General features: G+C 25.8%; 1 protein-coding gene across 12 annotated transcripts in view; it reads right to left on the minus strand.

The window, feature by feature from the left end:
* The window catches only part of LOC145248787 (kin of IRRE-like protein 1), a 2,909,730-nt gene that overhangs the window by 117,396 nt on the left and 2,778,130 nt on the right, over positions 1-14,204 (minus strand). For 10 of the 12 annotated variants that reach the window (XM_080110422.1, XM_080110421.1, XM_080110425.1 and 7 more), the window contains one exon: positions 10,124-10,260. The exons of 1 other annotated variant lie outside the window; for it this stretch is intronic. In XM_080110422.1, coding sequence (XP_079966548.1) covers positions 10,124-10,260 — 137 coding nt within the window. Of the gene's footprint in view, positions 1-10,123; positions 10,261-13,563; positions 13,575-14,204 lie in introns of all 12 variants that reach the window. One more of the 12 variants, XR_013863395.1, reaches the window with a different exon arrangement.

Below are 14,204 nucleotides of genomic sequence, written 5' to 3' on the forward strand. Positions count from 1 at the left end.
AATTTAGTGGGTCAGTTCTTTCACCAGAATTCTTGAAGACTGGTACCATAGAAGCGGTTTTCCAGCAGTCGGGAAAGCAAGATTCGTTAAGGCATTTATTGTAAAGTTTGGAGAGAACTGGAGCAACCTCGGCAGAGTATTTTTTTAATAGCACAGCCGGGATGAGATCTGGTCCACATGCTTTTGAGGTGTCTAGGTTTTTTATAATAGCATGTACCTGAGAAGGGTTGATTTTCAAATCGTCTAGTGTGGCGGTTGTTCACAGAGGAAAATCAAGGAGGGAGTGGTGTAACCAGTTCAGTGTGGAGTTTGAGGCAAACTGACTGGCAAGCAGATTAGCCTTGTCAGTTGCCATGCAAGCAACCTCATGATTGTTTGATAGAGGGGGAATAGTTGTCCGATATATATAAATATATATATATATATATATATATATACATATATGTACATATACGTAAAAATATATAAATATACATATATGTACATATATATAAATATATATATACAAATATATATATATACAAATATATATCTATAAATATATATATATATATAAATATATATATATAAATATATATATATAAATATATATATATAAATATATATATATATAAATATATACATATATAAATATATATATAAATATAAATATATATAAATATAAACATATATATAAATATATATATATAAATATATATATATATATATATATAAATATATATATATAAATATATATATATATAAATATATATATATATATAAATATATATATATATATAAATATATATATAAATAAATATAAATATATATATATAATCTTTCTAGGGCAATTGCTCTTGACATATCTAAAGCCTTTGATAGGGTATGGCATAAAGGTTTACTTCATAAGATCGCTAGCTATGGTATAGCTGGAAAAGTCTTCTCAATTATTAAATCATTTCTTTCTGATAGGTTCATAAGAGTAATAGTTGAGGGGCAAAAATCAGAAGCTCACAGTATTAATGCCGGTGTCCCTCAGGGGTCCATCCTGGGCCCAACTCTTTTCCTGATCTACATTAATGATCTTCCAAATCACATCCTTACATCATTTGTAGACATTTATGCTGACGACACTACCATTTATGGTAGCACATCTAAGACAGTAAACGACCAAGTTCTCTCCAATTCTCTCTCCTCTGATCTTGAGCACGTAGTACAATGGGGAAAGGAGTGGCTAGTTACTTTTAATGCATCTAAAACCAAGCTTCTCTCTTTACATCATCAACATTCTAATCCACATTTGGCATCAATTGAAATGAATGGCTCTCGTCTTCAGGAGGCCTCAAGTTTTGACAAGCTTCTGGGCTTGACCATTACTCCTGATCTTAAATGGAACACGTACATAAAATCTGTTGCCAAGGCCGCTGGAAAAATGGTGGGATCTTTCTATCGATCCGGTAAATATCTCACTGCTGATGCTATTCTCTATCTATATAAGAGCCGGGTACGTCCAAGGATGGAATACTGTTGCCACATCTGGCCAGCAGCTGCTAGAAAGGACTTGTCCTGCCTTGATAGAGTTCAAAATAGACTTCGTAGCCTCGTAGGAGATGTCCTTTTCTCCTCCTTGCAACCTCTATCTCACAGAAGAGATGTTGCGAGTTTGTCTCTGATGTATCGTTATTTTCATGGAAAGTGTTCGACTGAGCTTCAATCTATGGTCCCCCCTTGCCAAACTTTCACAAGAAACACTCGTCTAGCTGTAAACACTATCAATAATTCCCCCCACTCTTTATCTGTGCCTAAACCTTAACGTAGATTCCATGAACAAAGCTTTTTTCTTAGAACTGCACGCCTGTGGAATTGTCGTCCGTTTTCCTGCTTTCCGGCTGACTACAATATGGTTGTGTTCAAGTCTAAAGTAAATAAGTTCTTGATGAGCCGTTCCATATAAGTTATCAAATTTATCAAATTTTCATTACTAATGATTACTATATTGTCCAATTTCTACTGTACACTCTTTAACCCTTATCCTTGAGTGGCCTCTGGGCCTTAATAATGTGGTGATGCCTATGTAAAAATATATATATATATATATATATATAAATATATATATATATATATATATATAAATATAAACATATATATATATATATATATATATATAAATATATATAAATAAATATAAATATATATATTAATATATATATATATAAATATATATTTATATATATATATATTCCTATATATATATGTTTATATTTATATATATATATATATTTATATATATATATTTATATATATATGTTTATATATATATATGTTTATATATATATGTGTATATATATATATTTATACATATATATATATTTATATATATATTTATATTTATATATATATATATTTATATATATATATGTTTATATATGTTTATATATATATGTTTATATATATATGTATTTATATATATATATATATTTATATATATATATTTATAGATATATTTATATATATATATTTAAATATATATATATTTATATATATATTTATATATATATATTTATAGATATATTTATATATATATATTTAAATATATATATATTTATATATAATTTAAAGGAGATTAGAACAATAGTCTAAAGAGCTGAGTGTATTTTAATGTAACAGTGAAATTACTAGTTTAATTAAAATACAGGAAATAGAAAGTGCTCCTTGTAATTTAGATATATAATAAGCTCGATAGTTAAATGTCCTAGAGCTAATTCAATATTTAGTAATGTGATTGATAATTTAAAATTAAAAATCAAATCATAATTAAATTAAAAATCCGTTTCATAAGAAGGAACAATAACAAAATCATTTTTTTATTGATTTTGTTATTGTTCCTTCTTATGAAACGGATTTTTAATTTAATTATAGTTTGATTTTATAAATTTTAAATTATCAATCACATTACTTAATATATTTATATATATATATTTATAGATATATTTATATATATATATATATATATATATTTATATATATATATGTTTATATTTATATATATATGTTTATATATATTATATATATATATTTATATATATATATTTATATATATTCATATAAAATGAAAATTACAATTTAATTTACCAAAATGATCCAAGATGGTAAAATTAAAGTAAATTATAAATATTAAAGAATTAATATTTATAAAATTATCTCAGCCAGATATAAAAGCTCGATAATACCAAATAGGAAATAGAGCTTATAATATGAGCAAACAATTAATGAAATATGTTAAAAAACACTTTGAAATGAGTTAAAAACATATTTAATCTGAAAAGGAAACACTAGATAAATGGATAGTCCTTAATCCGCGGAGTGTCAAAGAAATACTCTCCTTCTCATCAGAGGGTAGGAATTAGCAAAATGCAGGATCGGATTTTGCATGCAGAAGTATTTGATGAAACAACAAATAAGTCAAAGATCTTACTTGAAAACAAAATAAGTTAAGCAGAGGGAATATGGTAAAGAAAAAGGTTATTACACATTAATGGATAGTCTGGTGGAAGATAAAAAATCCAGTGACGGTAAAATCCAAATGTAAAACTTCAAGAAAGTTAAAAGAATTTCCATTTTTACAAGTAAAATCCAAAGAAATCCCGTTATTGGAAGAAGATGGTCCATAATAATCCAAACGCAGAAATCCATGGAATAATTCACAAAAAAGTGTGTACAAGGAAAAAATAATATTAATAAAAGAAAAATAAGATGTGCTTTTCACTCTACTTCCGAGTCATAACTATAAATAAAAAAAATCTGGGAAGAGAAAGGAGAAAAAAAAATGATAAAGTTAAATATAAAATATAAAATAAAGGGAAACAAAAGTCAAACTGACCCAGACAGGAAATGTTAAAGGCGCGAAAATATATATATAGGGCAAAATAATATAGGTCAACTGAAATGTACAGGTCACTTATAAAAAAAAAAAAAAAAAAAAAGGTGTCAGCAAGAATTGTTAAACGACATTAAAAGGAAAATAAAAATAAATAAATATATAATAAATAAATAAAAAATGAAATATGATAAAATATAAAATATAATATATAATATAAAATAAAGTAAAATAAGAATAAAATTAAAAAATAAAAATTATTTTACCATATTCCCTCTGCTTAACTTATTTTGTTTTCAAGTAAGATCTTTGACTTATTTGTTGTTTCATCAAAAATTAAATAAACATGAATATACATAAACGATCACACACACACACACATATATATATATATATATATATATATATGTATATATATGTGCATGTATGCGTGTACACATAGGTATATTTATATATATATATATATATATATATATATATATATATATAAAAAGGAAAACGTCTACCTCAAACCACTAACCTAGTTCTAAAACAGATCCTTTGTTCGATAAAATGCATGCCGATTGGCTGATAGGAAGGGGCGCGGATGATACTAGAAAGCTGATTGGCTAACTAAAAATCCTCAACATATATAAAAACAAGAAGCAACCACAGAATTCGCGCATAAGCCTGACGAATCCTATAGTGGATGAAACGCAGAATATTCAGTGTAGCTTAATCGCCATATATATTTTATAAATTACTAACTAGCTCTACCTACATATTGAGCGCTTTTGAAGTAAATAAGTTTACGCATCAATCTATACTTTCGTATATTAAATTTATGTGAGTAAATGAAGTAGTTATATATATACATATATATATATATACACACATAAATATATATATATATACATATAAATATATATATACATATAAATATACATATAAATATATATATATACACATATAAATATATATAAATATATATACATATACATATATATACATAAATATATATATATATACACACATAAATATATATAAATATATATATATATCTACATATATATACATAAATATATATATATATATATAAATATACATATAAATATATATATATATACATATAAATATATATATTTATGTATATAAATATATATATATACATATAAATATATATATATATATACATAAATATATATATACATATAAATATATATATATATAAATATATATATATACATATATATAAATATATATACATAAATATATATATATACATATAAATATATATATATACATAAATATATATATATACATATAAATATATATATATACATATAAATATACATATAAATATATATATATACATATATATATAAATATATATATACATATATATATACATATAAATATATATATACATATAAATATATATATACATATATATATATACATATAAATATATATATATACATATAAATATATATATATATACATATTGATATATACATATATATATAAATATATACATATATATATAAATATATAGGAAATTTATTACTGTGAGTCCAGAATGAGTTTACAAATTGTTTCAGCTAGAGGAAAATCCTCAAAGAGGAAAAATCCAACTAGCATTGTCAGAATTCATAGATGGATATATATATATATATATATATATATATATATATATATATATATATATATATATATACATGAATATATATATAAATATATATACATACATATAAATATATATATATATATGCATATAAATATATATACAGTGATGATCATATTTATTGGCACGGTAAAATAAAAGTTAAATTTTGTCTAATAAATTCTAAAAAAGGGATTAAATTAAAGAAAATAACAAAGTATATTATGTATTTTTAACTGGCCTTTCCGATGCAGCAATCGGATTTTAGAAAAAATAAATAACAAAGGAACAACAAACATAATTTCAAAAAACCCTTGTTCAAAATTATTGGCACGGCTTTGTTTTTCTTTTAGTATCAGTATAATATCAATCAATTTCCGGTTTACGTGCTTTCTGAACTTTTTTATAGCCATATTATGCTTGTTTAACGCTAATTCAGTGAATAATTTTTTACAGATAATTTTTCGATAGCGATTTATTTAAACTATTATAAGTGACTAAATTATAATTTTCAATCGCCATGGTTAAAACTAAGGAACACAGCGAAGACGTCAGGAAGCTTGTTGTAGCATGCCATACCAATCGGGAGGGCTATGATAAGATTTCAAAGAAGCTAAACCTTCCCAAATCCACTGTTAGAGCCATAATAAACAAGTTCAAATCGCAAGGCCACGTTATGAGTTTAGAGGGTAGAGGGAGAAAAAGGATTCTTTCCCCAAGAGATGAACGGAAAATTGTTCGACAAGTAAAACAAAACCCAAGGATCTCTGTTGGGGAGATTGTTGATGAACAGAGCATCTCTGGAGTGAATGTATCTCGACATACAGTTGGTAGAGTTTTGAAGAGAGCTGGTTTAAAAGCATGTCGTCCGAGAAAGACTCCCTTATTGAAGCCTATGCACCTGAAAGCAAGGCTAGCCTTTGCAAAACGTCATATTGATAAAGATGTTGCATTCTGGAAACGTGTTCTATGGACTGACGAAACGAAAATAGAGTTATTTGGCCATAATAAAGTGTCTTATATTTACAGAAAATCTGGCGAAGCTTTCCTGCCTAAGAACACCATACCCACAGTGAAGCACGGTGGAGGCAGTTTGATGTTTTGGGGATCCTTTGCTGCCTCTGGACCAGGGCGACTTGTTAAGGTCACAGGTAGCATAAAAAAGGAAGATTATGTTAAAATATTGGATGAAAACCTGAAAGACTCTGCTAAAGAGCTCTCACTTGGTCGTCGTTGGTGGTTCATGCAAGATAATGACCCAAAGCATTCGGCTAAACTGACTAAGAAATGGCTTGAGGACAATCATATTAATGTTTTGGAGTGGCCATCACAAAGCCCAGACCTTAATCCAATTGAAAATTTATGGAGAACATTAAAATTGAGGGTAATGCAAAGGAAGCCTAAGAATCTTATTCAATTGGAGGATTATTGTCAGGAAGAGTGGGCTAAAATTACTACTGAAGAGTGCAACAACTTGGTTGTAAACTATGAAAAGCGACTGAGGAAGGTAATCAAGGCCAAAGGCTATACAATTGATTATTAAATAAATCGTGCCAATAATTTTGAACAAGGGTTTTTTGCAATTATGTTTGTTGTTCCTTTGTTATTTATTTTTTCTAAAATCCGATTGCTGCATCGGAAAGGCCAGTTAAAAATACATAATATACTTTGTTATTTTCTTTAATTTAATCCCTTTTTTAGAATTTATTAGACAAAATTTAACTTTTATTTTACTGTGCCAATAAATATGATCATCACTGTATATACATATACATACATATATATACACATATATACATATACATATATAGACATATATATATATACATATATATATACATACATATATATATACATATATATATACATACATATACATATATATACACATATATATACATACATATATATACATATATATATATATACATATACTTATATATACATACATATACTTATACATATACATATATATATACATACATATACATACATACATATATATATACATACATATGCATACATACATACATATATATATACATATATATACACATATATATATACATATACATATATAAATACATACATATACATATATATATATAAATACATATACATATATATATATATAAATACATATATAAATATATATATAGAATTTTTTTTTTTAAAAGCCAAAGACAATGCGGGGGGGAAAGACCGGGATTATGAAAGTAAAGAAAGAAAAACAAACAAATCTAGATGGGTGTGCTTGAGTTGAGGAGTGTCTAGCCTTTATTCGTCTATCTTTCCTCACCTCAATGTATGATTATTTATAACCAAGTTGCTGGTATGTCCGGTGTATGTAAAGTCCGTGGGTGGTATGGAACTTTGATTATATATACATACAATATAAGCATATAATATATATAATATTTACATATACAATATATGCTCTCATATACAATATAAGCATATAATATACATATATATATAATATATACATATACATTATAAGCATATAATATACATATATATATAATATATACATATACAATATAAGCATATAATATATACATATACATTATAAGCATATAATATATATATATATATATATATATATATATATATATATATATATATATATATGCATAGTAAACCTACTATATATATGTGTACTAGCGAGGGTACCTGGCGTTGCCTAGATTTGTGGAGGTGTGTGTGTAGGGGGGGAGGTAAAGAATTCTTAAAAAATTGGAAAAACCCAAACAAAAAAACAGCCAACAAACGTAAAACTGCTTTAAAAAAAAAATCAGAAAATCAACCCCCCCCCCCCAAAAAAAAGGACGGCATTGCCCGGTGTTTGTAGGTAAAGAATAAGCGAATTAATAACCTTGTTTAAACTGTTTGAAAAAATTGGAAAACACAAAACAAATAAAACAGCGAATGGACGTAAAACTTCTGTAAAACAATCGGATAAACAAAAACCCCAAAAAACGGGGGGGGGGGGGGGGAAAACCCAGCAAAAAGTGAAAAAAAATGTCATTAAAACCTCGTTTCAATATTAAATGTTTAAAAATCGAGAAAAAAGTATATCTGATAACTGGGATTGAACCTGAAATCTTTAGATAACGATGCTGTAACCTTAACGCATCGCGCTATAGATGCATGGATGAAAGTAGGTCGGTTTTTATAACATTTAAAACGAATTCAATGTACAACGTCTTTTGCACGTATTGATTCATGCATAAAGCCATCTTGTCATGAAGAAACCATTTTTTTTCACCCCTCCCTGTAAAAAAGAGAGCCGTTAAGAATGAAGGAATGAATGTTTTGCCCAATTTTTCGATATTTGTCGTCCAAGATATCGAGTTTCAAAATGATACCGGACTCGTGAAAATCCGTTGCCTCTGTCGAAAGTTTTTGCGAGACATACAAACACACACACATTTTCGCTTTTAAACAATATAAACATATATTATACATATAAAATATAAGCATATACTAACAGGGTGACAACAAAGTTATTGCGGGTTTTAACTTTTAAATTCAGATCAACATATCTCGGTTCAACCAAAAATTTTTTGATTGAAATAAACAACAATCAATGCAAAACAAGTATATTTATGCCAGTAACGTAAAAAATTTGTGTTCTGGTGTTAAGTTGCTGAAGGCGTTTTCTATTCCAGCATTATGCCCAATTGCATGTTCAATATTAATAATATTAAATTCCATTAAAACTTTATTGTAAAAATAATCTTTCAAGTTTATTATTTCATTCAGGAATTTTTTTTGTATAATAATATTTTCAAAAAGTAATCCCCCTCTAGAATAAAATAAGAAAATATAATAATAATAAATTATATGAAATAAAAAAAATTATAATAAAAATATATAAACAAAATTATTTTTTTATTAACTACTGTGCATGATAGTGTTTCATATTATATATTTAAAAAGCCCTTTTTGTCAAATGGCGGGTGTTTCAAATCTTGAAAACCATGTCATATTCCTATCGACATATGTTGATGACTACACCGTATTTTCTAGTATGGCCCATTTATACAATTCACAATCAAACACCTCATGCTGATGGATCCTTATCATTTTTTTAATTTTAACATGTATTTTTTCAAATAGAATAAAAGTTTGAATTCTTTTATAAGTTTTAATTTTTCTCAGTTTTCTCTTAAAAGTATTAAAAATTCAATAAACATAAAAACTAAGGAAAATTAAATTTTGCAAATGTGAAAATGTAATTTACTAAAAGTGGAAACAGAATCAAGGAAAATTTGAAATGGAAAATCGGGGTCCTTATACCTATCACTAGTTTTGTTTTCCTCTCAATACCAACAACTTTCCATTTCTTGCATTGTGATAGCCTTCTAATTCTTCCTTAACTCATGCAATGCTTCAAACAAATGACATTTCATTGTAAAATAATTTGTTTTAATTGTTCTGTCCATAATCATTTGGTCAAGAACTACAGGTAGAGTTACTCAGTCAGGGGGTTTAACAAGCAAAATTTAATATTATAAGTCTTTCTGCCACTTGAATAATTTCAATTGAACACAACTATATTAATGAAGTAAACACATACAAATGAACAGTTTTTTCTTATCTATAAATTGAGAAAACTTTACCTATCTGCAGGGCCTGGTATATCATCATTCGTTGGCCTGGAAGCATAGTCATAAGCTGGTGGCATCATACTGCCCTCCCTGTTACTGGTGTCCAAAGTATAGGGGTCTGTGTGGAGGACATGTGCGTTGTTGTTACTCTGTAAAAAACGAAAATGTTAAAAAGTGAAACAAATCTAACAGGTTTTGTGATTGCAGCTTTAATAAACTACGCTAAAACGATGTGTTGATAAGATTAAAAGCATGCGTTTATAAAAAATTAGCCGCCATAAGATCGAGTAATAAGCGTAAATATATAAAAAGGAAATATGAATTCTCAGTAATTTATTGTCTAACAAACTTTTCCAAACTATTTTCTACTTCTGTATTTTAACGTTAAATGAAATTGCTATAACAAGAAAAGCTTACTGTGTGTGTGTGAGAGGCAAGGAGAATGGATTAAATATCTCAATGATTTAAAAATATATATACATTTTTTAAAGATTAATACACACTTTCTCTGTCAAGTATCAAATAGCAAAAGTCAATCGAGTTACTACTCAGATTTATCATATTTATCATGATAATTTAATTTATATTAACGATAGATTAATCTAAAACATTGAATGTGTTAAAGTGAAAGATATAAGATCTTTAATTTACAGTTAATTTATAAAGTGTTTCTGAAATTTTCACAACTCAAAATTCATGTAATCTTTTTAATTTCTATGAATTTTAGACAAATAACAAAAGGTTCTATGAAATGTAAAATGCTTCTAATTAATTGCAGTCTTATGAGTAAAACTTAATTTATATTGAAAAATGTTATTATTTAGGCTTGATTAAGATTTAGTATTTAAATAATATTTATAATAAAAGTATTTAAATAATATTTATAATAAAAGATTAAAAACAAAACCGAAAAATGGGAAGACAACACTGATATGAGAGAACAAAAAGGAAAAACGACTAAGAAGATAGAGCTGAGACTTACCTTTTTAGAGGGACTTTTTAAAATGATGTATTATTGATAGTTATAACCAAACAAAAACAATAAATGACAATAATGTTTAATTAAACAAACAAATGTTAATTTTTTTCTCTATACAAAACTCTTTGAAAAATTAAGTTTTTAGATGCCAAAATTTTCTATGATACAATTTTCAACGATATTTTCTTTAAGACTTTTGGTTAACAAATTACTTTCAGAAGAATCTTAAAAAAGTTTTATTTGGCACTATTTCTAAAAAACAACACATTAAAAAACATTAAAATAATGTTTTTTATACAATATATTTATTATTATATAAAAACCACTAATTTTATTGCCCCCCCCTCAAAAAAAAAAAAAAAAAAATTGTTAGATTAATTTGAATTAGACATGAAAAATGGGGGAAAAATATTTTGTTACATTGTATTTTTTAATATAGCAGCCACAAATAGTGCATGATGAAAGGAAAATAAGTCTGTTTATAATATGCCACAAATAACCTCTTACATTTTTTTTACAATATAAAAAATAATACATTTCCCCCACTATTTTCTGAATGGCCAGGACATATATTACTGATAAACTGTGAACAAGTGACAGAGGAATATTGAAACTTAACAGCGGCATACAACTGAGGCAGTCTCAATTCCAAACCTCTGCCAATAATTTTATTAAAATTATATTAAATAGATTAATTACCAGAAAAAATAATCTGAAAAGTTTAACAAAAATTGTGTAGCGTATTAACTAATTCGGCAGAGACATGTTTGGATACCATATTTATTTTTGATTCATGCTCCATTAGATCTATATTTAAATCTAAAAATATATTTGATGTAATTTCATTAATTTTTAAAATACATTTTTAGCAGACGTTCTAAACAAAAGGCAACTTATTTTTTATGTTCTATAATTAGGAAACTACTTCAATAACTATTCAATCGATTAACATTAAATTGTGTACACACACTCAGGATATTCTTGCTCAGTGTATTACTTGTAAACACAAATAGATCCTGTTATATTTTTCTAAGTTTCTTCTTGTTTATGTCTTTTATTTTATGTAAGAGAAATTAAGAAACCCTCATTGAACAATTAAAAATATATATATATATATATATATATATATTGAGAGCAGAATTTTGTTCTAAAATCATCTCCTCCCAACATTTTAATCAAATTTTTCAAAATATTTTTTCTGTTTATTTGTTTGTTTGGGATGCACAAAACAACATGAAAAATTCTATGTAACAAATGGTTGCTAAGTTTTCAAAGTTCATTTATTGTAAAATTAAGCAACAATTCTTAATTTTTCTAACCAAAATAAATTGTGTGGCTGCAAATCGAATAAATTAACACTTTTAAAATAAACTGTTAATTTGTTTTATTTGCAAAAAAATAAAAAATAAAAAATTAAACAAATTACCAAATGTTTGATGAATTTGTTTTTAAAGAAGATTTTTTAATTTAAAACATATCTTTTTCATTAAAATCTATCTTTTTATACATTTAATGAACACGTGGCTTTAGTCACTAAAGTTACATGGGTTCAGACTAAATATTAAAATATATTTTGCCTTTTATATTGGAAGAAACTTTTTACAAAGAAAGAGTTGACAATCATATTTAAAAACTATAGTTTATTTTTGTGGTTTAATGTGGCAATTTTTTTAAAAAGATGATTTTTAGAGAAAGGAAAATAGAGTAAACATAAATACAACATTGAAAAACAAAACAAACAAAAATAAAACTAAAATAAAACCAAAACAACAAACATACAAAATTAATTTTTTGCATTTTCACATTCACTTCCGAAACTAAAAATATTGGTTAAGCATAACAATATCAATAAAAATAATAAACAGAATTTTCACATCTTTTATCAAAGGAAATGTGATTTTCTTTTTTTGATACCAAAGTAAAAATAAGTGACTTAAAACTGAAAATAATGAAACATAACCGAAAGGATTTTGCATGACATACAAGACAAAAGTGCAAGGTTTTGGGGGTTCACATATCTGGATACTATTGGAAACTCAGTTGTCAACCCTTACACTTTTTCTTTACAGAGGTTTTCTTTTCTTGCACTGGATTTAAACATTAATAAAAAAATTAAGGTAAAAATGGTGACAAATTAATAATAATTAAAATATACATTTGTAAAATAAATAAAAAAAAATAATTTGAATATTTACTTCCCAACATAAAAATCTAATTTTCATCAATTTGAAAAATATGAAAAGTTTTCACTTTTATTTGGTTTAATTTTTCTGTTAAATTAAGATTTTAAAGGGATAAATATTTAGATTTTCAAAATATCTAAATTCATATAAAGATGAGCAAGAACAAAATTGTTGAAATAAAAAGATGTTTACCAGTGAGGAAAAAAAATAAATAAATAAAAATAAACATCAAAGAAGGGTACAAGGGAAGACAGCTGAGCAGTATTTCTAACTTTGTGGCATAAAGTTACCTGGAACATTTCTTTTCAAATGTCCAAAAATACGTCCCGTATGGGATTGCATGAAAACAGAAAAAATTCATTGATTCTTGTAGCAAAATCTGAATAAAATGTACACATATTTGAGCTGTCTGGTGATCTGCTACCATATTTAATCTCCATCATTGTTTCACTAAATCAATTTTTCACCCACAAGTTCAATAAGTACCTATTTACAATGCCTCCCCATGAGACAGAGTTAGACACCAGGGTCGTTTTTTAACGTGGAAAAAAGTTCAATAAGTATTCTTCAACCAAAGGAGAAACCATCTGCTTTGAATCTATCATGGAAACTTCATTCACATCATGCACAAAATTCAAATTTTCTAACATTTACTTAGTCTAAAACAAGTCTATGGTATTGAGGTAAAGTAAATAGAAAGTTAAATATTGTTGTCAGCTAAGCTTAAATATGTACAATCTTTAATATAAAAATAATTTTTAAATAATCAAACTGCAGTTTTATAAGTATTTGTGGAAAATTGAATTTTTACTCAGTTACAAGTTTTTATTTAAACATAAAATTGAGAATTAAAATAAATGTGTTTAATTACTCTTTTGAAGGATAAATTCTTATAAATAATTTCTTTAAGTTTCTTTAAAATTCATAAAGT

The sequence above is a fragment of the Euprymna scolopes genome, chromosome 27 (genome assembly GCF_053919585.1).
Source record: "Euprymna scolopes isolate OS-2025 chromosome 27, ASM5391958v1, whole genome shotgun sequence".
NCBI lineage: Eukaryota > Metazoa > Mollusca > Cephalopoda > Sepiida > Sepiolidae > Euprymna > Euprymna scolopes.